The following is a 27,217-nucleotide window of genomic DNA, read 5'->3' as shown; positions in this document are numbered from 1 at the left end:
CGTTCCCAAAACCAAGTTCGAATTGCTCGCGCCCGGCACAGTCGCTGCTCGGGCCGCTTCCGCAGTGGCACGGGCCTCCCCAGTGCAGCCGCTTCTCACAGCCACAGACGCCTCTGATTCCCCGCCGAGATGGCTTAGGGCTGGAAGCTGTTCCTTCTCTTGCGCCACCCCGGTTCGGGATTCCGGCTACCCAGCAGTTATCTATGGAGCGAGTTTCTGTCTCCAAGCGCAGCCAAGCGTTCTATACCTCTTCCCCAGAGACAGTTCTATGAGCGTGTTCCGACTCTGTCTCTTCCCTTTGTCTCTCAGGCGCCGCGCTTGTGCCACGTTGGGCTGGGGATCTTACCTCCCCTGCCCGTCCTGGGCTGGCCTCAGGTATCCTTGAGGTTCTATTCCTTCTGAAGTTCATATTTTCTTCTTCCGCTCTTGCAGATGAACGTAATATCCTTCTCAGTTAGAAAAATGGTGCGGACGGAGTTTACAGAGCTCCCTTCCTCTCCGCCATCTTGGCTCCACCCCAACTTTGCATTTTTCTTACACCAAACACAAAGATTAACTCACAATGGTTTAAAGACTCAAAACCTGAAATCATAAACCTCCTAGAAGACAAGCAGTAAGCTTCTTGATATCAGTGTTGGCAATGATTTTTTGAATTTGTCATCAAAAGCAAAGGCAATAAAAGCCAAAGTAAACCAATGGGACTACGTGAAAGTAAAACGCTTCTCAGAACAAAGAAACGATATATCTGGTTAGGGGTAATATCCAAAATAGATAAAGAACTCATACAATCTAATAGCAAAAACCCAAACAATCCAATTAAGAAAATGGACAGAGGCTCTGAAGAGATATTTTCCCAAAAAAAGATAAGTAAGTCAACATCACTAATCATCAGAGAAATGAAAATCAAAACCACAGTGAGATCATCTCAGACCCGCACAATGGCTATTATCAAAAAGACAAACTAGAAGAAGTGTTAGCAAGGGTGTGGGGAAAAGGAGACCCCGGTGCACTGTTGATGGGAATGGAAATTGCTGTAGTCATGATGGAAAACACGTGACAGTCCTCAAAAAATTACACAAAACGAAGGAAATCCTACCATTTGTTTACAACATAAATGGACCTCGAGGGCATTACGCTCAAAGAAATAAGTCAGACAGAGAAAGACAAATACTACAGGTTTCACTGATATAAGGAAGCTAAGATAAAACAATACTGAGCTCACAAACACAGAGAACAGATCAGTGGTTGTCAGAGTGAGGATGGGGGATGGACAAAAATAGGTGAGGGGTCAAAAGGTACAAACTTCTTCTTATAAAACACGTAACAGGGATTAATGCAGCATGGTGACTGTAGTTGACAATACTGTATGGTATATTTGGAAGTTGCGAAGAGATCTTAAAAGTTCTCATCACAAGAAAAACATTTTATAACTATGTATGGTAATAAATATTAGACTTACTATTATAACTTCATATATATATATCAATATATACCAATAATGAATCATGTTATATACCTGAATTAGTATAATGGTATAGTTATCAATTATATCTTAATTTTTAAAAAGTAAAAATAAAGAATAATAGGTCATGACCAAGCTGAGTTTGTTCCTGGAACATAAGAATTATTCAATACTAGAAAATCTGTTAATATAGTCTATTAATTAATATATCAAATATAAAAACCATATAGTCACTTCTATTTTTGTTGAGGATGTGGTTGATAAAATGTAACTCATTCTTGATACACGGGAAGCAATGGCTATTTCCTCAGTAGATCAATTCTTTAGTCCAAAGCTATTATGTTACCAGGGAAACACAGAAGGTTGGCCAAATAAGGTGAGAAAAAGAAGCCTAGTTCACCACTGTTACGCAACATCATATTAGATATATCAACCAAAGCAACTAGACAAGACAAAGCAATGTGAGGTACAATGATTAGAGGAAAAACCATTTTTGTTTGCAGATAAGATGTGTGTAATCCTGGAGGGGAGCAAGAGAACCAACTGAAATATCACTGTAAGAAATACGGGAATTGAGTTTGATCATAGAAATAAAAATTCGTATACAGAAATCAATAACCTCTCTATGTAAACCGAATGTCAGTAATATACAGTGTGAGGGAAAATCCCATTTATAATAACAAAAAGATGAAAAACCTAGGAACAAGTTTAAAAATATATGTATAAAACCTATCTGATGAAAATGTTATGATTCCCAACAAACATAAAACTGCAACTGAACGTCTAGAAGATCCATGTTCTTAGAGACAAGAACAGTTTTCACAGAGACGTCAATACCCCCCAACTTAAGTGATAAATTTAATGTAATCTTCCCTCCATCCTCCTCCCTACGCCTCATCAAAAAAGAAAAATTGAAAAATTTCTGGAACTAGATGATTCTAAAGCTTATGTGGAAAAATACACAAGAATACCAGGAGAACAACAATAACAAAATAGTAACGAGTAGATGAGCCCTACTCAGTACTAAAACATGCTATCAATCTTCAATAATTAAAAAAGTATGTAATAGGTACATGTATAGACAGAGATAAATGGAACAGGATAAAAAATGTGCCAAGTGAGACGTAAGTCACAAAGGAATTTCGTGTGTGATAAGGGCGGCAACACAAATCTCTGAAATAAAGGTCATCAGTTTTTTCCACTATTAGACACTGAGCAAAAGAGAAGAATAAGCAGTTGGAGAACAGAAAAAATTACAAATGGCCCCTGAACATATGACCAGATTGTCAACTCTGTGCATGTTACAGCTGGAACTGTGTTTCTCCAAAATTCATACGCTGGATCCCTAACCTGCAGCGCTTTGGGATGTGACCTCACTTGGAGACAGAGTCTTCACAGAGGTAATGAGATCGAAGTGTCAGGCAGACCCTGGTCTGACACGACCGCTGTCCTCGTAGGAGGAGGAAATCCGCAGGCCGGCATAAACACAGAGAAGGCAGTGCGGACAGACCCGGAGGGAAAAGGGCCACCTCCGAGTCAGGAGGCGGCCTGGGGCAGATCCTCCCTCACCGCCCTCAGGAAGGAACCAACCCTAAGACACTTTGATCCTGGACTTCAACAGTGAGGAACAGTGAGACAAACATTTTATTTTAAGTCACCTCCCCCGGGTTCTGTGTTAGAGCAACCCCCGAGAACAACACAGCCTACAGCGGGAGAGTGCAGACGCTCTCGAACAAGGCCTCCCACAGCCTTAGGGCGGCCTCTTTGTCTGTGAGGAAAAGAGGCCTTCCAATTTTATTCGCCACATAGTGCTTCCATGTTGTTTTCATGTTTATAACTGACATTTGTGATTCAAAATTAAATAAAAATTCAGTAATCTTTTATAAAACTTATTTTCCACATACATATGTATATATTCATAGACACAAACATGCCATTTTATTACTCTATTTTTAACAAAACATGATATCCACAAAATACATTTATCTCAATTCTCTTGAAAGACTACAAAATTTCCTTGTATGCACTGTTTATATAATCAATCTTCTACTAGTGATCAATGATTTCTATCTCATTATTACGAACAATGGTATAACAACCATGTATATATATTTCTCTTATTTGTTTCAGAGAAAGAGGAAGGGAGAGAGCATGTGCGTGCACACACGCACGAGGAGGGGAGGGGCAGAGAGAGGGAGGGAGAGAGACTTCCACGCAGGCTCCTTGCTGCCAGCACAGAGCCCAGCGTGGGGCTCGAGCTCATGGACTGTGAGACCACGACCTGAGCTGAAGTCAGGAGTCCGACGCGTAACTGACTGAGCCTCCCAGGCGCCTCTCACTTCTCTTTTGTAAATGGAAACCTCTTCAAGTGAATTACTGAGTCAAAGGACACATTTTAGTTTTTATACACATCATACAATTCCCTGAACTTACACCGCTGCTGCACGTCTAGGAGTGCTCACTGGTCAGTGCCCTCACTAACCCTGGAGACTATTAATCCTTTAACTCTTTCCAGTTTGATAAGAGAAACATTTCATTAAAAATTTTGAGATAATTAAAGTTTCCTTTTGGTCTTCCTTTGGTCCCCTTTTTGAAACCTCCTTTTCTGTCTTCAACTCCCTTTGAAAACAGTTCGGTCACACCACTTACAGAATCTCCGGAATTGAAATGGTGTCTTAAAATATTTCAATTATTAATTAAAAATAGGGCCCTGGGGGCTCAGTCAGCTAAGCACCTGACTCGACTCCAGCTCAGGTCATGATCTCACAGTTGGTGAGGTGGAGCCCCACCATGCTGGGCTGGGGGTTCTCTCTACTGTCTCTCTGCCCCTCCCTTGTGCGCTCTCTCTCTAAAAACAAACAAACATTAAAAAAATAATTAACAAAACATGGATGTGTTTTAAATACTGAACCTCTCAGAAAATAACTGCTTTGGTTTTGTTAAGGAATACAAAAAGTCAAGATGAAACACAATTTCACACTTATGTGAGAAAGTTTATATATATTTTTAAGTTTATTTGTTTTGAGAAAGAGTGCAAGAGTGCACATGCATGTGCTTGCACAAGTGAGCGAGCGGGGAAAGGGCAGAGAGAGAGAATCCCAAGCAGGCTCCATGCTGCCAGGACTGAGCCTGATGTAGGGCTTGAACCCACAAACCATGAGATCATGACCTAAAATTAAGAATCAGACACTCAACTGACTGAACCACCCAGGCGCCCTTATATATAACATTCTTATGTTCATATTTAACATTTCAGCTTCCAGAAAAAGCTGAGTAAAATAAAGACTATATTGTGAATTACTGGAAAGAATTATACAACAACCTGTTTGAAAGTTTCTAACACTGAATGGAGCTCAGTGCTATTTTTGATGTTTATTTTTGAGAGACAGAGACAGAACATGAGCGAGGGAGGGGCAGAGAGAGAGAGAGACAGAGACAGAGAGAGAGAGAGAGAGAGAGAGAGAGAGAGAGAGAGAGACAGAGACAGACAGAGACAGAGAGAGACAGAGAGACAGACACAGAATCTGAAGCAGGCTCCAGGCTCTGAGCTGTCGGCACAGAACCTGATGTGGGGCTTGAACTCATGAACAGTGAGATCACAACCTGAGCTGAAGTCAGATGCTTAACCGACTGAGCCACCCAGGTGCCCCACACAGTGCTATTCTTAAAAAAGAATAAAGACAAATTGAGAGACCTAGGCACTGACGAGGAAAGAGAATTCCGAGGCAATCAAGAAATTTATAGCAGCTTTAACAGAATAGTCGACACTTATTTGTTGGAGGTTTATGTGGAGTACGAAACGCCTAGGTAACCACACTGTAACCTTAGAAGCAGATCTAGTCCCTGTCACCCTCCAGCCCTGACTAGGGCTACTGGAACCAGGAACACATGGGAAATCCATACTCCGTATGGGATTAATTTAGGAGATAGGAGGTAATAGTTCTAGTTTCTATGACCTCAGGGCTTGGATTTTCACATTTGGGAAGTTTGGTGTAATCTTAAAGACATTTTTTCTACGTTCACTTTCTACCTCTTGCCTCAGGAGACTAGGGCTTTAACACCCACTTACGCAGCGATATGAATGGAAGTTACATCCATGGGGGAAGAAAAGATCCATGTCTTAAATTTGTGAGTTTATTAAATCTACATGAAAATGAAATTCTTAATAATGTCACAAAGTTTCTGAAAGAAATTCTGATCTGATCATTTAATAAATTCACCAAGAAATGAGCTTGTCATCTATTATTATTTCACGTCAGGCCACACACGACTGACACCACCACAGGATGACGGCCTACCTGACTTTTTCTTCTGGTTTTCAAGGTGATCTAAGAGTCGTCGTATCTCAGTGTCATACTCCACCCATTCTGGGACAATCCTGGCGGCAGCTTTTAGCTTGGGCTCTTTTGTTCTGGGATTATTGCACTAAAAGTTTAAGTAAAATTTGGTTAATTAAAAACTATTTTCCTTGTATGTTAATTATACTTCAGCTAAGGAAGGAGCAAGGGAGGAAGGGATGGGAGGATGGAGGGTGGACAGACCACTGTCCAGGAAACCGAGGGAATACTGGAGGACATTACGGTGTCGTCAGAACAAATAAAACAAATTTTATAAAAAGCAGAGCCCTAAGTACTAAATATTTAAGGTACTAAAAAATAAAAGTACTAAAATTAGTTTAACAGGGAAAGGATCAAGTGAAATGAGAAATGATGGTTTATGTAAGCAGTAAGTACTTAACGCAAAGACCTCAATCAGAAATTTAAACAAAAATTGTTTAAAAACATTCTGATGGTTAGCAAGGAGTCTGTCAAACACTTCTGCAAAATGCTTTGACAGAAGATCTAATTACAGGACCATTTTGCATAGTCCGCATGTATCAGTAAGTGTTTTCCTGTCTTTTCTTTGGACCGCAATCTGGTGTAGATACTTGGTGTTTTCCACAAATGTACTGGTTAGCCTTCAGAAATCCCCTGAGTTGCTTTAGCTAAAGCATTCCTTCCCCTTCGTAGGACTTGGTTTCTAGTTAGCAACTGTGAGGATATTAAAAATTAGTTAACTGGAACTCATGTGTCAGAATACCGATAGGTGTGAAATTCAGAGTAGTTTACAAATTTCGTGTCCAAACATATTGACCAGTCCAGCTGACAGACACAGCGGAGTAACAACGGACGCACACCCTCACTTCTCTGGGTTCCGACTCTTTGCTGACCGGTGGCGAGACCCACACACTTCACTGAACTGGGTGTGGGGGCGGGGTTAGTGCTTCCTTGCTTGTGGAATAAGGTCTCCACGCTCCCACTGACACCTGGTCGGTGTAAACTAACCGACTCAGTGCACAACTGGTCCTACTATGCGGTTTCTTGGGAACTTAAAAGGTCAGACGGCAAAGGGGAAGGGAGCAGACGGACTTGACTCTGGATGTACGGGGCGGTACAGCTGACAAGACGCTAACGGGCTGGATGTGAGCTGGGGGGAGAGGTCAACGATGACCCCAGAGGGTGGGCCTGAGTGTCATGAAGAACGGAGACGCCCCCAACTGAGATACGAAGAATGGTGGGAGGCGCACAAGTGTCACAAAGTTCCGGGAGCATCCCGTTTGCTCTTTACACGTTTGAAGCTCATACTTCCATGTGCATCTTCCTGTAGATGCTGTAACTTGCCTTCTCCTTAACTCCTTACGGGAAAGCTACTGGTCAGGTATGAGCCATGAGCCTGCTGTCTTTAATTCCTGCCTCATCAAGTATCTTCAGTTCATTGCATTGTCGATCTTATTCCTGAAGTGGGAAGAGGCCTTTCTTTGCAGAAATTAACCTTAGAGGCATTATAAGGTGAAGATACTGGAACTATTCTCTTTCATTTTAATTCTGTCAGAAACTATTAAAATACAGTTTCCCTTAGTTTTTTGTCTTACAACCCCCCCCCCCCCCATCTACGTGGTGGTGCTTAAATGGGCATTGTGCTCCTCAGGGGAGCTCGGGCGAGGTCTGGACACACTTTGGGTGTCATGACCAGGGGGTAGTGTGGGGCTACTGCCACCTAGGGGGTAAGGCCAGGGATGCTGCTAAACACCCTCCAGTGCCCAGGACAGCCCCCAGCCCCCCAATCACGAATTACATGGTCCCAGATGTCAGTAACGCCCAGGCTGACGGAAACAGAGCTGAGACAGTATCATGATATTCATAAATGCTCCCGTTCTTACCTTTGATACCATTAATCACGCCTTTCCCTCTTCATTAGGCCATTTCTTTGGCATTTGTCTGAACTGCCTTAACTTTCCCCCCAAGAAGTTGGCCCAAATTAGCATGTTCTCTCACTTTTAAGTGTTCCTGAAGGAGGGATGGCTAGCTGTCCACCAAAATTTATGCCATCTTTTTTCTATGTGACCCATCACTAAGAAGTAGCTGCCCACCCAGAAATGACATTTTCTTAGCTCCTCTTACATCTAGCTGTGGCCACAGGACCAATCCACCGAGGGCCGTGGCTTCTAGGAGTCAGGAAGCATTCCTCATACTCTTTCCCTCCCCTCCAGATCAGCACCACCCAACAGAAATATGATGGAAACCACATATGTGATTTTAAATTTTCTACTAGTCACATATAAAAGTATTAAAGGTAAAACATACGAATATATCAATAATACTATCATAAGTCAATATGTAACAAATACAAATATTAGCAAGAGATATTTTTACATTCTTTTTATTGTACCGAGTCTTCAAAATCTAGTGTGTATTTCATACTTTACAAGACATCTTCATTCAGATTAGCAACATTTTAAGTGCTCAATGGCCACATGTGGCAAGTGGCTGCCATACTGGACAGAGCAGCTACTGATGGGTACAGACGATGACAGTACCTCAGAGGAAGGAGGAGCCACAAGGTGGACGGACAGGGATGCTACTCACTGACGACAGCCACTTAGATCTGGACTTCGGTGAGGGTGGCACCACGAAATCTGGGGGCTTGTTACAGTTAGCTCACGTTAACCTGAGTGTTCGAGATCCCGAGGAGACCTTATGTCACTAATGTAGGAGCCACACCCTTCTATGTCACAGCACAGCTGTAACATCTTACGAGTTATGTTCAGCAATGTTCTTGACCTCTCTTTAGAAAACTCCCTTGCTTTCTTCCTAACAAGCTATCACGTTTCTGCTATTTCCTATCACGTCTGCCTGCAATCTGCCAAGTTGGTGCGCTACCACTTTCCTATACGTTTCTACAAGTACTAGAAAAATGTCTCTGGATTTTACTGTCCTCTCTTACTTTGTCCAAAACTGTATGAATGCTAATATTTTGATAGTTTATTTTTTAACTGAAGATCTTATAAATAGTTATTTTAAACTTAAATTAGCACATGAAAACAATATGGTCAGAAAAAGAATGATGATATCCTATAACTATTAAAAACAATGTAGTACTGGAATGTAAGTACAATATAGCTGGACAATAAATTAGTTTGAAATATTTCATGTCTAGGAGAAACTGCTTACAATTTAACTGTGTAGCATAAGCTGCTTAAAATGAAAATTTTAAAAATTTTCTCAAAAGGAAGGGAAAAACCAGACACGTACGGGATACTCCAGTAGACGCAGGACTACCTTGGTTAGCTTCGTTTGGGAAACTACCGGACTGACTGCATATTAAGATGGCAGTTAATCCAGGGGCACTTCGGCGGCCCGTGGCCGTTCTCTCAGACGCCCCTGTGCGTGAGGACGGGCCCAGCAAGCCTCGGAAAGGCCTGCCTGCGCGGAGGGCCCTTGGCTGGCGTCTGGGAACGTGGGTTTCGGGAGCGTTCCCACCAGTCCTGGCGAGGATGGCCCACCGTGCCCAACCTGTGCCAACCACGCAGGTGATGCTAAACACCTGCTTTCCCTCTGGATGTTGGCAATTATAAGTGTTTTGAGTGTTAAGTGCCTGGTACGTGACAGGAGGGGCGTGCTCCTGAGAGCAGCCCTCAGTAAGAATCCTGGGCGCCGGGTTCCTAGTAAGCTTCCCTGGTGGACGACGCTTGGGGTGTGCTGTGGGACTGCCGAGGCCTAAGGGATTAAGCCGGCGGGGGGCGGGGGGGGGACTGCCGGGGAGAGGGCTCTTGGAAGCCTGCATCCGGCTTTCTCTGGACTCCGCCCCACACACCCTTTCCTTTGGCTCAGTACCCACTGGAATAAAGCAGGGCCGTGGGTATGATGATATTCTGAGTCCTGTGAGTCCTCCTGTGAGGCCCCCCGACACAGCCCTGCCCCGGGCCAACCTACGTGAATGTAAGAGTAAAGAAAGGACTAAGCAGCAGCGTCGTATGCGTGCCACCCCATCTGTAAGAGGGAAGACGCCCGTGCCGGAGCACTCTCGCCTCCGCGCACGCGCACCGCGCACTCACCAGGTCGATGGTTCTGGCTCTCTGTTTGGATTCGTCGTCACACCACGTTTCACACCACAGCCAGTCTTGAGGAAGAGACTTAATGGCCACCTGGTAAATCATATTATTGGGAAGATCCTATAGAAAAAGATGATTTAAACAAAGAGATATAGAAATTAGAGACAGAGCGAACGAGGCTGATGAGGTCAATTAAATTAAAAACAGGTCTGAAGACATACGCAGATCTAAAATATCTATTTTTAAGCTAGTAGATACTTAATCTGACTTAATCATCTTGCATCACGATGAATCCATGCCGTCGAACTATGCCCACAGCTGCCCTGACTTCACCCCTCGTGTCAGGAATGAAGAGGGAAGCCCAGAAACCCACTGCTCTTCATTCCCCCAAGCGGACAGCCTCACTGCCCTGAAACACGGCGACCGTCACCCACGCCGTCACCGCGCTCTCCAGATTCGGAGCGGAGCTTTCATTTCCCTCTTAGGAAACAGTGCTCCAGGAGAACTCTTACAGCTCTGCACTCACGGCTTCCTGAGCAGAGACTGCTGGCACCCGGGTTAAAGGAGGTTTAAATGGCAAATGAGCCTCCTAGGTGACAAAGTCCTCTGAATCCTGCCCACGATGATGTGAGTGGCCGACCCAGTCGAGTCTTCTGATTAGATGGCAACCCCTGGGTCCACAGACTTCAGCGTCACGAGAGAGTGTGGAGCAGAATGCCCAGCAAGGCCAGGCCAGGATTCCTGACCCACAGTTCCTGCAAGTGGCTAGGTTTTCAGGTAACTCATTAGGTAGCAACAGGTAATGAATACAAGATTGCTGTAGGATTTGGATTTCACAAACAAAGCTGCTACTGTCCCATGCACAAGTATGTGGGCAGACATATGCTTTCATCTCCCTTGAAAGAAAACAACTGGTCATATGATAGGTATAATTTAAGAACTCCCCAAACTGTTTTCCAAAGTGATTATAGTATTTTACATGCCCATTGGCAACACACGCGAGTTCTAGCACATCCTTCTCAACACTTAGTATGGTCAGTCTTTTTAATATTAACCATCCAAGAGTGTGTGGAATTATTCATTGTAGTTTTTAATTTCCCTGATGACTAATGATGTTTAGCATCTTTCCATGAGTCTATTACCACTTGATCATCATCTTTGGTGAAGGGTCTGTTAAAGCCTAATTTAAAAAATGATTGTTTATCTTTATTAATAAGTTTCAAGAGTTCTTTTATATATTTATCAATTATTTTCTTTTGTGAATCACACTTTTAACAGTCTAAAAACATCTGTCTGAACCAATGCCATAAATATTTATATTCTATCCTATCTTCTAAAAGTTTTATAGTCGTACATTTTATCTTTATATCTATGGTGTTCTGAGCTAGTTTTTATATATGGTATGTGTCACGGATTGTGCTTTGTTTTGTATATGGACGTCTAATAGCTCTGGCACCATTTGTTTAAAAGGCTGTCCTTTCTCCACTGTGCTGCCTTCACCTCTTTGTCAAAAGAGTCAGTTGTTCAGGGGTGTCTGGGTGGCTCAGTTGGTCAGGCATCCAACTCTTGATTTTGGCTCAGGTCATGATCTCATGGTTCTTGGGATTGAGCCCCATATCTGGCTCTTTGCTGACAGTGTGGAGCCTGCTTGGGATTCTATTCTCTCTTTCTCTGCCCTTCCCCTGCTTGTGCTCTCTCTTAAAAGAAATAAACTTTAAAAAAAAGTCAGTTGTCCAAATGTATGGATTACTTCTGGAATCTCTATTCTGATTTATGAATGAATTATTTATCTTTACACCACACCACTCTTTTGATCATAGTAGCTTTATATCAAGTCTTGAAATCAGGCAAAATAAGTCTTCAAACTTTGTTCTTTTTCAAAGCTGTTTTGGCTATTTTAGGTCTACTGCATTTCCATATGAACTTTATAATCAACTTTGTCAGCTTCCCCAAGAAAGTCTATAGGAAAAAAAATCTATATTTTTGTTAGAATAGCATTAAATTTAGAGATCAGTTAGGAGAGAAATCATATCTTAACAGTACTAAATATTCTGACCCATGAGCAAGGTAAATCTAATGGTTTTTTAGATGATTATTAATCTCTCAACAGTGTTTCACAGTTTTCAGTTTCTAGGCCTGGATCATTCAAAGTCATTAATTTTTAAAATGCTATTAAAAATACTATCATCTTTTTAGTTTCTATTTCCAACTGTTGCTAGTGTATAGAAATGCAGAACTGATTTTCATATGTTGATCTTCTAACTGCAGATTTGCTAAATATATTTAATGGTTCCATATCTCTTTCCAGTAGATTATAGAGGATTTTCTACATAGATGGTTCAATCATCTAAAAACAAGTTACTTATTCCTTGCCAATCCAGATGCCTTTGACTTTTCATGCCTTGCCGCACAATCTAGTACCTCTCCTACAATGCTGAAGAGAAATGATGAGTGGCTATCCTTGCTTGATCCTGATCTTAGGGGGAACGTATTCGGTCTTTCACCCTCAAGTATGATGCTAGCTATAGATTTTCCATAGGTGTCCTTTATCAGGTTGAGGAAGTGCCTTTCTTGTCCTACTTTGCTGAGAGTTTTCATTAGGAATGGATATTGGATACAGCAAATGCTCTTATGTATCTATTTAGCTGATCATATGATTTTTCTTTTCTTTTTTTTTGGTCTGTTAATATAGTGAGTTACACTGATTTTTCTAAAGTAGAATAAACCCTGGGTAAGGTCCATTTAGTTATGACATGGGGTCTTTTTAATATATTGCTGCATTTGGTTTCCGAGAGTTTATTAAAGATTCTTACACCTGTTCATCACGTGGAATGTTGGTCAGTCACCTTCCTTTCTTGTAATGTCTTTGGTCTTAATGTCAAGGCAAGTGGCTTCATAGAATGAGTAGAATTGGTATTATTTTTCTTTAATGTTTGGTGGGATTCACTGATGAAACTATCTGGGCATGGAGATTTAAACTAAACTCAATTTTCACAACTGACACAAGGCTACTCGGACTATTTCATTGTGAGTGCTTTTCGGAAGTTTGTGTCTTTTAAGTGGTTTGCCCACTTGATCACATTGTTGCATATATTACCATACATTTATTTGTAACCGTCCCTCATTACTCTTTCAATATCTATAGATATTGTGTGCTGTCATGTTTTCACTTCTATATAGTAATTTGTGTCTTTCATCAAACATTTTTCTAATCAGTCTGACTAGAGGTTTATGTTTTATTAATTTTTTCAAAGAACCAGCTCTGGCATAAGAAAATCTATGAAAACATATCAGTTTTCATTTCATTGATTCCTACTCTAACCTTAATTATTCCCTCTTTCCACTTACTTTGGTTTTAATTTGCTCCTTTTATTTCTAGTTTCTAGGTAGAAAGCAGAGGTTACTTGACACCTTTTAATAGGGATACTTAGTGCTATGAATTTAGCTCTATGAACTGTTTTAACTGATACAGATGATATACCTTATCGTCAGGCTGAAGAGAAGTAGCCCAGGGCCAAAATACAAATAAATTTGTAGAAATACAAAAAAATTCAAAATACAAATAAATTCAAGTAAAACAGTGGATGACTTGGCTGACTGGGTCAGGGGCCCACAAAGGAAGATTAAGGACAAGGAATTCTAGGTAAGGGCTTATGGGGGCGGCAAAAACTGTCAAGATCTTTGTGTGACGCATGTTAAATATCCACAGAAAGCATTCAACACGGAAGCAGCACTAGATGATCACATGGACAGCATGACGTGTCGTGTTGCGGCACGCCGGTCTGGGTCACTGGCCACTCCAGCGGTGCAATGGGGACGTGAAGGGAGTAGTCAAAGCCGGCTGAAATGGAGACTATGTGTGGACCCAACAGTGGGCTCCACCTAAGCAGGGCTGACCTAGCTCTTCCAGCTGCCAACAGCAGAGACGAACACTGAGCTTCCGACGCAGCATTTACACTTCGCAAAGACTAACCAACTGCCTGGTGGCAAGCTGACCAGATCAGACCCTTTCTAAGCAAGCAGTGACAGAGAGTCTTTTGAACGGAAATATACACATATTCTGTGTATGGGTTTGCCCTTCTTGCTCTCCGAGACTTCGCACCATTATCCAAGTGCTTCTAGAGCCATCCAGGGAGGTGGGGTAATATTGCGTTAGACCAAGAGACCCACTTTACGGCAAAGAAACATGACAGAGGGTGCATGACCAAGAGCTTCCGTGTTCCCGTCACACACCGACCACCCAGAAGCTGCCGGCCTGACAGAGCAACAGGATGGTTTCCAGAAGGCACAGGAGACAATGCGCTAGAAAGGGGAGGGGCTGTCCTCCAGACGCAGCGTTATATGCTAAATCGCCAACCGTTACATGCTGCTGTGTCGCCACGTGGAAGAATTACATGGGTCCAAGGGGGCAGAGTGGAAGTGCCCCTGCTTGCCCTCCCTCCCAGGGACCTTCCTGGGGAAGCTGTGCTTCTGGGAGGTTCTAGGTCACATCATTAGGTTAAGAAAGTCTGGAAATCAGCAGGAAATGGAGAAAAAAGGTGTGTATCTTAGGGAAAACAAAACGTAAGGCAGTAGCCAGGTGGGGCATTGGATGAAAAGAGTCTGTCTTAAAGATCAGAGATAGAGACATGTTTAAATGATAATGGATGAAAGGAAAAATCAGGGTAAATAAGACAGGGCATGAGTGGGATGAAGAAGCCTAAGGATGGAAAAGTGAAGATAAAACACGATCAGTTTTGAAAACGCTTTCAGCTGGGCTAGAAGTGAAAAAATTACATTTAAGTCGAGTTATCCAATACAGAATTGTAGAAAAGGGGGAAAGAGGCTGAAAACAACAGGTTTTAAAGTTTACAAGCAGTCTGGATGTGTGCACTGAAAAGGAGTCTATGGGCGTTTTACTTACCTGATCCAGGTTTGAAAGACTGTTTGGATCTTGACTGAGAGCTTGGTACTGGCCCCGGAGCCGGTCACCGGCTGCAATTTTCCGGAACTTCTTGAGATCCACCACATACAAGGCACTGCAAAAGCGAACAGTCTCTGGTGGCCCATGTTGCTCACATACTCTTACTCTACCCCAGTGACTGTCTACAGTAGAGGGACTGACTTTGGTTATCCCTGTGTCTAATAATAACGAGTCCTTTCCTAAATTTTCTCCCAAAGTCCAAAACTGTTTCCAAGGGGTATGAAGCTTATTATAATACTGTTAGGACCCATACCCTCTTACGGTCACATCAGGTTTTTCCCAGATACCGTGAAACTCATGGCTTTACAAAACAACATCTCTGAAGGCAGCGTGTTCATTTTGTTATGACACACCAGCTGGAGTCTTCCGAGGTGGTCAGGAGCCTCTCACCCGAGCCCCATTCCTTGGGTCTAACTCCCGGCTCAGTTATGCACTAACAGCATAAGGTAAGCCTGGGCAAGTTACATGGATGCTGCATGCCTCCGTTTCCACGTCCGTGTAATGGGAATGGTAACAGTGGGTTGTCACGGAAATTTAATGAGTTAATGTATGTGGAGTCTTGGGGCACCTGGGTGGCTCCGTCAGTTAAGCATCTGACTCTTGATGTCAGCTCAGGTCATGATCTCACAGTTTGTGGGACTGAGCCCCGCGCTGGGCTCTGCACTGACAGCACGGACCCTGCTTGGGATTCTCTTTCTCCCTCTCTCACTACCCCTCCCCTGCTTGTGCTCTCTCTCTCTCAAATAAATAAACATTAAAAAAAAGAGATGAGTCTATGTTTAAAAAAATATATACGTATGTAAAGTAAGAGTGACTAGTGTGTAATAAACAGTAATTGGTTGTCATGACCGTCTACTTTCTAAGAAAATGGAGTATTGAGATGCAGTAAGTTATTTGGTCACTAAGAAGTAAGAGTACGGATTTTCTCACCTGATGTGGTATTTCCTTTTTGAAAGATGTGATGCCCAGTACCCCTTTTTCCAGAAACGATACCCCTCCATATCAGTGCGGCTGTCACAAAATGGGGTATACCCGTAAGGCGCTCCATCCAGATCGAAATCTCGGAGTTCTTTTAGGTCATGTCTTACAATCTAAATAATTAAAATAGTTTCTCTGATGAAGACTATAAAATAATATTACACTATTATAAGAAGCCCTTTTTATATGAATCTCAAATCATCACCTGACTGCACATACAAAACTGTTTTCCTCACAGCTGTGTTTAAAAAATTTTTTTCAATGTTTATTTTTTTGAGAGACAGAGTGTGAGTTGGGGGAAGGGTAGAAGGTGTGGGAGACACAGAATCCAAACCAGGCTCCAGGCTCTGAGCTGTCAGCACAGAGCTTGACACAGGGCTTGAACTCACGAACTGTGAGATCATGACCCGAGCTGAAGCCGGATGCTTAACCGCCTGAGCCACCCAGGCGCCCTCATCACAGCTCTTCAGCAGGAGAGAGTTTACGAAGTTCCCTTTTCTCTTGTCCGTACAGATGAAAAGAACCCTAAAATGCATATGCCTAGTCTATAAGATAGCGGTCTTACTAATTTATAAGAATAGTCTGTTATGTCATCTTAAGATTTTTTAAACAATATATATTTTGGAAAGAAAATATTTCATAAGTTCATTGCTCTTAGTTTGTCAAGGTATGGAGTAATAATTCAAAATCATTTTTATGATAAATCTCCAGTATTCTATATTGGCAAATATTAGTCTAAATGATAAAGAAAAACCTCTTAATTGTCCTCAATGGCCTTAATGAAATAGCATTAGTATGTTCTAGTTTTTTATAGACTCCAGCCTGCTGGAAAATGTCACTTGTGTAAGCTAGGGAAAGGGAGGAGAAATACATTTTATGTTTGACAATACGTTTTGAAATGCTTAGTTCATTACCCTTTTTTTCCCGTTTTCTTAGTTTTTAAGGATAATGATTCATATTTATCAACTGGAAAATAATACAAAAACAATAATAGAGTTAACAATATAAGTAAATTCTAATATAGGATTTGAAAATATACTTTTGTCCTAAATACTAACTTGAGTACTTAATTTATATAATATTATTTTTTACCTTTCTTCTTAAAAATCCTGTGTGGTTTTCAAATATTTTTTCCCATTAATGATTACAAAGGCATGCAATGCAGGAGGGAAGGGGAAAAGTCATAATCTTTGGATCTATAAATCTGAAAGCCAGGTGCCATAATGGGTTTTGGGGGGACAAATCTGGGGCATTTTCCCTGTAAGTGGAAGGATGATGAGGGTCTGGCTGTTGGCTAAAGGCCCACGAATGCTGTGGGACGTACGAGCAGGAGGGGAGAGCGGTGTGTGATCACCAACGTTTTCAGCAAGAAGAAATAGCTCATTTTGGGCGCCTGGGTGGCTCAGTTGGTTAAGCATCCGGCTTCGGCTCAGGTCATGATCTCACGAGTGTGGGTTGGAGCCCCGCGTCGGGCTCTGTGCTGACAGCTCAGAGCCTGGAGCCTGCTTCGGATTCTGTGTCTCCCTCTCTCTCTGACCCTCCCCCGCTCGCACTGTCTCTGTCTGTCTCTCAAAAATAAAAAAAATTAAAAAATAAAAAAGAAATAGCTCATTTTAAGCAAATAGCTCATGTTCATAGGAATTCACACAACTACTTTTATTATGACGACTTTCAGTATTTATTTTTAATTACCGAAATAAAAACCTACCACTCCAGAGAGAAAACTGCCATGTCTTAAATAATAAACGCTACTTCTTGTACCAAAATGCATTTGATTTTCCCCTGGAATTCTGTCCGTTGTTGTTTTTTAAAGATACTTTCCTTACATATCGCATTCGCGTCTCACACATTTATGTCGCAGGACAACAAAGTCAATAATGAACACCAGCAGTATGAACTGAGTCCCTTTACTCAGAGAGAAGTGTGAAAGTCATTCAAGCATTACTGGAAACAGTTAATCGTATTACCTGGTCAGCATCAACAAAAATGATTTTGTCCAGCGCTAGCGGAAAGAGGACATCGAGGAAAAGGATTTTGTAGCCCCAGATGATCCTCTGTTTTTCAGTCTGCTGCCGCAGCCAGCGGGGCCACCTGTACTGCACGAGTTCGTACTGGAACCCGTACGCCTTGGCCATGTGAGGGATCACCTCCTGAAACGGACACACACCAGCCAAACGATGTGTTCAAGGAAGGGAAAACAGTATTTGTTTTAGAGAAAAAATAAACATCTTAAAGTGTTTATGATAAATTATTACAAACTAATTGGCAAAATGTGGAAACTACTTCTACAACTTATACTTGTTTGTGAGGAACAGGAAAATGCTGACAAATTTCAAAATGCAAATATACATAAAACCATATAATCTAATGACACTGAAAACAGGTACGCCATGTTAACTAGCAAGCTCATTGATGAAGATGAGTTTTTACTGCTACTGTTGGACTTAAGAAAGCCTGACTGTCCAAGGGAAAGTGCTTGGGTCCTGGAACACGGACGCATCACACAGCTTATGTCCACATATTGGCTGCCAGACAGCTACGACTTGAAGTGGGTGCGAAAACCACAAAATGAGCTGTAAACTGATGAATTAGGTTCTCCATATGAGCTTCATGTTTGAGATTTGTGACTATTTAATTCAAGGGTAGTCGTTGTGAGTGTGAATATCTCATACTTGAGTCAGAGTCAGACTCAGACTCAGACCAGAGCCGTTAATGAAATACACTGCTGGCTAAGTCTGGTTCAAGAGCCCCGCCTGAGAGGCAGAATGGTAAAGGGGGGGAGGATGGGTTAGCACATAGAGAATCTGCTTTTCCGTGCTCGGTTCTCATTTGTAGCTAGCTGCTGGTGATACACTTAAAATTCCTCCTTGCTTTTGTAAGAACAATGTAGATTCAAATTCTGTTCCTTAGCGTAAGCATTGGTTTTATCTATGAATTACATTTTTGTAATTATGTAATTGTTGAGAATCACTGTTTTGATTTCAAAATTTAAAAAAGATGTATTAGGAGAAATTAGAAAAACTTTTCAATTCAGCAAAATGTATTAAAATTTTCATTGAGGGACACCTGGGTGGCTCAGTCGGTTAGGTGACAGACTCTTGATCTCATCTCAGGTCTTGATCTCAGGATGGTGAGTTCAAGCCCTGCACTGGGCTCCACCCTGACTGAGCATGTGCTATGTGCCAGGCACTCTTCTAAGCCCTAGGGATACAGATGTGAACAAAACAGGCACAAATCATGGCCCTCATGAGGCTTACATTTTAGAGGTGGTGGGTGGATGAAATGAAATCAGTAAGTTATCTACAGAAGACAGTGGTAGGAAAAACTAAAAAGCGAAGGGAAGCAGAGTGAATAGTCAGAAGGGACTGTAACTTCAGGCTGTGTGGTCAGGAAAGCGTTATTCCCTGTGCGGGCATCATTCATCAGACGTTCGAGGGAAGACAGGAGGTGCACTTTGAAAATTGGAAGGAAAGGATCTAGGGTACTAGTAATTTCTATTTCTGTACCTAATTGCTGGTTACACAGGTGTTTTTATCTTTGTAAAAATTCATCAAAGCTACACACTTAAGATTTGCACACATTGTAAATCACTGAAAAAGAAACATTTTGAAGGAAAAGAACAGCATTCCAAGAAGAAGGAAAATATTATTCCAGATACGGTATTACTTTTGGCCACGCGGTAGAGCAAGACCTTTACACAGACAGGTCACGGTTTCTACTGAATCGTGTATTTCCTGCTGAGAGAAAATCCCGTATTATCTCAGTTCATGTGGAATTAACCAACCCCCTTATACAGTATTTCCCTAGTAGGAGAACATCAAAAACTTGGTGACAAACTAGTATGACTTGTTGTTTATATTAATATGTTCTTTTTGCTTAACTGCTGAGAAATGTGTGCAGGAGGTGGCACTGGTGGTGGCGGGAGAGGCTGTGACGTGAGGGTCAGGCACCCGGGCTTTGAGGGCAGCACGCTTTGGATCGGACCTCCGCTATCTTCCAAATTAGCTGGACCCTGCTGTCAAGGACAAATCCTGCTCAGAGAAAGGTTAGGCCCTTCGGCCCAGGCTCCTGGGGCATAACTTCCACCACAGCCAACACCAAAGAGTCTACACCAATGCAACTCTCGGCTGCGACTCTGAGCCACAAGGTCTCGGCAGAGCCTCTTGAGGGGCCGGAGGCAAAGGGAACCGCTGTGGCAGTCAAGTGGGTCCATGTGGCCAAAGCCCATTAAACACCGTGGATGCCGGGTCTAAGGGAGCTTCCCTAGCTGGCAACAGTCCGTGTGCATTGTCACATCTGAGCTGGGAGAAGAAAGGTCCGTCTGCCACGCGCACTGGGAGAGGACAACTGGAAGCGGCGGGTCTGGTCGGCCCTCTGAGCCCCTTTGCCTTGTTCATGTTCACCTGCACTGCTCTGCCGCCATAAACTATAAGTATAACGGGGTTTCGTTTTCACGTTTGTTTATTTTTGAGAGAGAGAGGACAGAGTGCGAGTTGAGGCGGGGCAGAGAGGGAGGGAGACGCAGAATACTTAGCAGGCTCCGTGCTCTGAGCTGTCAGCACAGAGCCTGACACGGGGCTCAAACTCACAAACCATGCAATCATGACCTGAGCCAAAGTTGGACATTCAGAGAGAAAGAGACAGAGACAGTGCGCAAAATGGAGGAAGGGCAGAGAAAGAAGGAGAGAGAGAGAATCCCAAGCAGGCTCTACACTCAGTACAGAGCCTGATGTGGGGCTCGAACTCATAAACAATGAGATCATGACCTGAGCTGAAGTTGGCCGCCAAACCGACTGAGGCACCCAGGTGATCCTATAATGGTGTTTCTTAGCTCTGAGTCCTTCTAGTTAATCCCTAAGGTGAGCTTGGATACCTTCCCACTGTGCAGGCTGGTTATGTAATTTCTGAGTCTTGGTTTTGTGTGAATAGAGCTTCATGAAGAACAGCTAAATAACGTAGGTAAACCATTCAGCAATGTGCCTCGCAGTATTAAGGAATAAAAACATAGCTGGCTATTTTTATTTCTGTGTTTACCACTGCTTTTCAGGTTTAGAAAAAGAGAAGCCCTTCGAACTGCTACTAAATGAGACCCTAACGTGCACGACATGTGACTGGTCCGTAGTGAGAACAGTGAGAAGCAGGGTGCACTTCGCAGGAGTGTGAGGCGGAGTCAAGGGCAGCAGCCGTCGGCCATCGGCCATCTGAAACTCCTCAGGATAAAACGCCTCCCGCGTCTGAGTATAGTGCCCAAACCACCACCACAGCAGTCGCCGTGTGCAGAGATAAAAGAGCCTTATTATTCTTGGTATTGTTCTATCAAACTACTTCCTGTGGTAGAGTTTTCGTGTTCTCTGGATACTACAGTTCCAGCCGGTCTTTGTAAAATCAGGACAGAATCTAATTCTTTTTATTGACAATCTGTACATATCTTTCACTGATAAGTTTTATTTAATTATGCTCATGAGAAACCACTAATCCTTCTGATTTTGAGTTTACTTAAAAATAAACCATCTCTTCTGTCCTCCGAAACAGTTCTTTAAATAAAAACAGCACAGCATTTTTCCTAAGCTAGATAAAACAATGAATACCAAAATCTTAAAATTAACAATAGGAATTTCAAAAGACTCACTCTGAAAATGTTATGTGAACTTACAATGATACAAAGAATTTACTATTCAAACAGTGAACCACCCTATAACAAAAAGACTAACATACTTACTTTAAATGTAGGTGAGAGATAATTTTTTAGGAACCAGAATTTCACAGGTGTTTTGGTGTTACGTAAAACAGAAAGCATCATAATTCTGTATAAAGGAACATTTAACCTAGTAAGTTAACATTAATAGGAGGTCATCCTGCTTTTGCTAAGACTTTTTAATTATTATATATGTAATAGTTACTTAAAGGCGTTAATTTTTCACATGAATTATGAGAAATAGACTGAAGTACCTTCACAAGTTATGGTTATGCATCAAGTATGTAACGTGTGAGGATCGATCTATCTATAGATACGCACATGCACACACACTATACGGAATAAATTGATTACTTTTTGTTTGTCCACTTGACTCTGAAATACTATTGTTTAGTTGACTACACTCTAATCTCCACTCTATTACTTTGTCATTAATATCAGGTGAACAAAACTGGAAGAACTGAATAATCTACATTAGTTTATTCACCGGACAGGTCACTGGTTCTGTTATGCTAGACCTCGGACTGAAGAAGACACAGATGTACCTAAATTTCCATATTAAAATGTCAACACCTATTCAAGTATTTTCAAGGGAATCTTTGATAGCCCTCTAGATGAAAAGTTAAAAACAACAGCCCTTTGTAGTTCGGAATTTAGTTTTCCTTTTCTTATTCCCCTTTCTCCTTCTTACAAAATAAAGTATTTCCTCACAAAAAAAGAGAAGAAAAAAAAGAAATTTACTATATATACTTGTTCTCACATATCATTTTGTTATTATTAAATATGTTCACTTCCTAGCCTTAAAGAATACTGATATTCCAAATCAGTCAAACTCGTGGAATTTCACTATATTTTAAAAATATACTTCTCTCAAAATTTTAGGTTAAAAAAAGAAAAAAGGAAGGTGTAGAATAATATATACTTTGTTACTAGTTAAACAAAAATTGAAAAAATGAAGAGGATATATTTGGTTATCTACCTATATCCTTGGCAAGATACAAAAATAAAAATATTGGTTTCCTGTTAGAAGGAAAACTGGGTAATAAGGGAACAGGTGAGGGTTTTTCATTGTATATTCTTTTGTTCTTCTGAACTTCTTAAATTCTTTTTGAACCACTTTTCAAAGAATTAGATAAAAAATATACCTACCTTAAAAAGCGTTCATATAAATGGCCTGAAGCAACTGAAAAAATGTTTAGAATGTCTGCTTCCTTTTTGTCTTCATGCAAACTTCTTGTGAAACTTGGAGAAAAAAAGGAGTGATTGACAGTTTCTTATTTTGCATTTGCGAACTTCACATACCTACATAACACACCACATTTAATGTGCAATAAAGACAGGAAAGTCTCTCAGGCTCCATCTCAGACAAGAAAATGACTGAATCTTTTATTTCGAGCGTTCATAATATATAATTTCTTTTTTCTTCAGGCTTAAAAATTTTATTTAATTAAAATTTCCATTTTTATATGCACAGTTTGGAAAAAAAATAAACAACTTAAAATCGCCACTGATGTATTTTGCAAAATAGGATCTGTTAGGATGGAGCATTTTTCAAATCTTTTCTTATTCTAACTTCCCAAATAAAAAAATACAGTTGATACTCCAAGTTAGGGTTAAAATTCAGATATAAGAGCGAAAGCATTACAATATACACAGAACTTCCGTATCTGGAGGCGTTTCCATCCTGAACATGCCCCTTCTCCCTGCATACATGGTGGCATTGATTTTTGGGGCCCTTTCTGAAGAGCAAGCAGCCGTGCTATTGTTCAACAATATATATACGTGTGTGTGTGTGTGTGTGTGTGTGTGTGTGTGTGTGTGTGTGTATATATATATATATATATATACACACACACATCCATTCCTGTCTCCACCTTCTGGTCTGAATTAATGGAAGATTATGGACAGATACTCCTTAAAATGCCCACAACCTGCTTCATATTCCCTGTCAAACATACCTACTCTCCAAACGATCTCAAAATGTAGGGGTCTGAGCCCTTTTCAATCAGTAGCAGTTCAATGCATATAAAGCAATAGGAACATCATTCTTCTTACCAAACAAGGCATCGACTACAGAAAAAGAGGCCTAAACTGGGCAAAATTCCAAATGATAGGAGTGCCTCTGACTGGCGTAACAAAATACACTTAGGTTGTTGAATCTAGTTGGCCCGAAGTTTCCATTTCTTACACTTGATTAAAATGATCAGTGGCTCTCCCTCTTAAGCCAAATGAAGCTCAGAGCTCTAAAACTGGCTGTCAGAGTTCTCTGCACTGTGGATCCACAGAGACGGCTTTGTTTTGGCCCACCCAATGTCCTTTATGCTTCTATGACAGTCACCTGGTATTTCTCGGGGGTGGGGGGCATTCCTCCTCCAGTTTCATCGTGTGAGTCTACGACAGGCCTGCTCGCTGGCTCTAGAGGTGGGCGTGCGACCCAAGCGGGTTTGGGGTCACAGCGACCAGTTCAGTCTGGGACAAATGGCTAACAACTGGACTAATGCTGGTACTGCATGGAAAGAAGCAGTCGCCTCCAGCCAGAGACAGCAAGCTTTTCCTTGTAAAAGTTTATCTGACAATGAGTTAGGCACAGAGACTAGAACTAAGACGCGGAGAAAGAGTTCCTAGACCACGTCGCCTGAATGCCCAAAGCCAGCTCGACTCCCGGACCCTCTACATGTGAGCCAATACATTCCTGTTTTAATGTTTATTAATATTTTAATATCGATTCCTGCTTGCTGAGGCCTCAACCTACTTTTTAGATTCCTTATTATATTCAATGCCCCAGTGTTCTAGCTAAAGCTGGGCTATTTTCTGTTCCTTGATGAACGTACTCAATCCCCTTGACCGCATATAACCAGGTACCTTCTCGCTATCTCCAGCTTCTGAAATCCTGTCCATCTTTTAGAGTACATCTTAGCCAAGAGTATTTCCTGAGGTTCCTCCTGACTCAATCACGCTTTTTTCTCCCATGGCTTGCAGGGCACTTTATTTTTGCTGTCTCACAGCTCCAGTTTCCTATCCTGTTTTATTAACACCCACATATAGACCTCACCCCACGAGAGGAGAGGATCTGTGCTTTACTTAGATGTTTATCATCTGCAGGCCTTCCACGAACTAGGTTCCTGACGGATCTATCATTATACGTTAAAATATTCACCGGTAATTACCTTTTAATGGAATCCCACACTCCTTTTTTCTTTTCATCTTTATCGGTAAGGAGATCTTCCTTAATTTTGTCTGGCTTTTTTTGCACCTAGATAGTACGGTGAAGAAAAATCTTAGAATTGTGCAGCTTTAGGTTATTATGCAACTAGAATGTGCAAGGTGACCGCTGCAAATCTAAGACTGCTGCAGTGGCGGAGTCAGGGAAGATCTTAATACATTACAGACACAATCCGTTCAATTATCAGTCCAATCTCACTGTTAGCTCTTTTGGTGGTTCCCTCCATTCTCTTAAATAATGTGCTTATACTTGGATTTACTGAGTTTTCACCTTCAGGCTTTATCTACCAGCATCTCTAGAATCACAGGGTTTAGGCATTCTTCATTCTTTGAGACACCAAGTAGCTCTCTTCTATCACCCTGCCTCTCTTTGTCTGGAAGTGTTGGGAGTAATATCATTACCATTAGTTCATCTACTGAGTATCTTTGTAGCTTCAAATAATACTTACATGTGCATTTTTTGTTCCAACGGTTTCAGGTTTCTCTTGCATGTAAGATAAGAACACTAATAGTATTTCTACCTTTTCCCTCTGCCTCCCACCTTACGTTAGCTGAACTTTTACTTTAGCATTGTATGAGGGTAGGTACTATCTACATTTTGGCTGGTAACCATAATTATATCTTCTGCACTTCTATTGTGTTTATTTTACAGCTTGAAAATCAGCAAACAGTGCTTGTTGTGACGACGGAAGTGTATTCACTGCAGAGCCTGCCGGGCCGCTAGAGCTGTGTCTTCACCGCCATTACAGTAACCGGACCACTGGGCCACTCACGGGACGCTCCTGATACTTCAAACAGATTCTGTTTTCTTACATTTCACCAACAGATAAACATTTGTTCTTGGAATTTTATTGCATTGAGTTTTTCTGGTAGTGAGATATGTTTCTTCTTTACCACATACCTAATATTTTCCAGTTTATTATTCATGTTAATTGCCTGGAATTCCTGTCTCCTTGAAAACAGTTTTCCTGGAGCTCAATAATTAACTGCCTATTTCTTGCAAGGATTCCTTTGCATTGTTTTTCAGATGAATTTCACCATTTCCTGATGTACCTGTCTTCCCCTTCCTTGGTCTTCATCTTCACTCTTCACGGGGTGCCTGGCTGGCTCAGTTGGTTAAGTATCCGACTTGGGCTCAGGTCATGATCTCACAGTTTGTGAGTTCGAGCCCCGTGTTAGGCTCTGTGCTGACAGCTTGGAGCCTGGAGCCTGCTTCAGATTTTGTCTCTCCCTCTCTCTCTGGCCCTCCCCAGCTTGTGCTCGGTCTCTCTCTGTCTCTCAAAACTAAATGTAAGAAAAAAAAAACTTCACTCTTCAGAAAATAACTTTGACTTTACATTTAAAAATTTGGTTAAAGAATCCTAGCTTCAAAATAATTTTCCTTAAAACACTTAGAGGCTTTGTTTTGCTGTCTTGTAACACTCATTTTAAAAACGAAAAGCCTGATGCTAGCGTTGGTGCCATTCTATGGCTCTGCCCTGCCTTTTCCCCCAGATAGTTATTAGGGTCTCAGGTGGGCCGCTTTTCACTCGGCACAATTTGTGGACCCTTTTGACATGAACATTATTATTCTCTCTCCTTCTCTGTGAAATACCTTCCCTCTTCAGTTTTTTAAAAAAGGTTTTTAAGGAATCTCTACACCCAACATGGAGCTGAATCTCACAACCCTGGGATCAGGAGTTGCGTGCTCCACCGAGGGAGCGAGCCAGTGAGTGAATGGTTCCCCCCCGCCACCCATTGTCTATTCTTTCTCTGTGGAGTTCCTATTCCTGGGCTGCAGAATTCATGGGCTGGTCCTTAACATTGTTTACCTTTTCTGCTCTCCCTTTTCTATCTTTGTATATAATTCCGAGATGGATGGTGAGGAGATAAAACTGTTATTATTAAAAAAGACAACGGAAGGACTGAGGCGGGTGGGCTGCAGCAGGCCTGACTCAGGCAGGGCGTGATTATTACCTCAAAGATTTGATGGTTATGGTGAAAGAGTTCAACATGCCCTGTCTACAGACCAAGAAGTCAAACTAGAACCAACAGGCAGAGTGCGAAAATTCAGCTCAAGAAAACCTAAGCAGCTTTTCAAAGGTCAAAATAGCTCAGAGATGGAACTGTCCTCCTGTCCCTGAGCCTGGCAGAAATGGTGTCTCTCTCGTTTGCAGGGATAGGACAAAACTTCCTGGAATGCTGGTTCTACAGGGCTTGGATTGAGTATCTTAAGTAGCTGGTCTGGGTTTTGCGGGCTTTTTCTGCTGAAATGACCAGAAGGAAATGCATGCAAGAAGAGACTATTACTACTGAGAAAGAAAATCAAGGTCAATACAGGAGGAATAGAATCAAAAGTGAATGTGAGCAACAAGTATAATTGATCACAGGATAAAGAACAGAGGTGCAAGGAACAGGTTATGATGTGGGATGCAAGGCAAAATTTGGTGATACAGAAGTTTAGAATCCAGGCAATATGTAATGTGTGAGGTTTGGCAGCCTGTTGTTATTGGATGTTAGAAGTTACAGCCATATTGTATTTCCTAA

At 41.7% G+C, this 27,217-nt stretch overlaps 1 protein-coding gene across 1 annotated transcript in view; it reads right to left on the bottom strand.

Annotated features, from left to right (window-relative positions):
- UGGT2 (UDP-glucose glycoprotein glucosyltransferase 2) overlaps nucleotides 1-27,217 on the bottom strand; it is a 187,893-nt gene that overhangs the window by 4,342 nt on the left and 156,334 nt on the right. The window contains exons 31-38 of the mRNA XM_029936528.1: nucleotides 24,637-24,722; nucleotides 22,619-22,711; nucleotides 21,494-21,578; nucleotides 17,742-17,924; nucleotides 15,727-15,887; nucleotides 14,737-14,851; nucleotides 9,837-9,953; nucleotides 5,761-5,887 (exon numbers count right to left, since the gene is read on the bottom strand). Of these exons, the coding sequence (XP_029792388.1) occupies nucleotides 5,761-5,887; nucleotides 9,837-9,953; nucleotides 14,737-14,851; nucleotides 15,727-15,887; nucleotides 17,742-17,924; nucleotides 21,494-21,578; nucleotides 22,619-22,711; nucleotides 24,637-24,722 (967 nt within the window). The remainder of the gene's footprint in view (nucleotides 1-5,760; nucleotides 5,888-9,836; nucleotides 9,954-14,736; nucleotides 14,852-15,726; nucleotides 15,888-17,741; nucleotides 17,925-21,493; nucleotides 21,579-22,618; nucleotides 22,712-24,636; nucleotides 24,723-27,217) is intronic.

The sequence above is a fragment of the Suricata suricatta genome, chromosome 4 (genome assembly GCF_006229205.1).
Source record: "Suricata suricatta isolate VVHF042 chromosome 4, meerkat_22Aug2017_6uvM2_HiC, whole genome shotgun sequence".
Lineage (NCBI taxonomy): Eukaryota > Metazoa > Chordata > Mammalia > Carnivora > Herpestidae > Suricata > Suricata suricatta.
The sequence above is the reverse complement of the archived record's forward strand: the minus strand, read 5'-3'. Positions and strand labels throughout refer to the sequence as shown.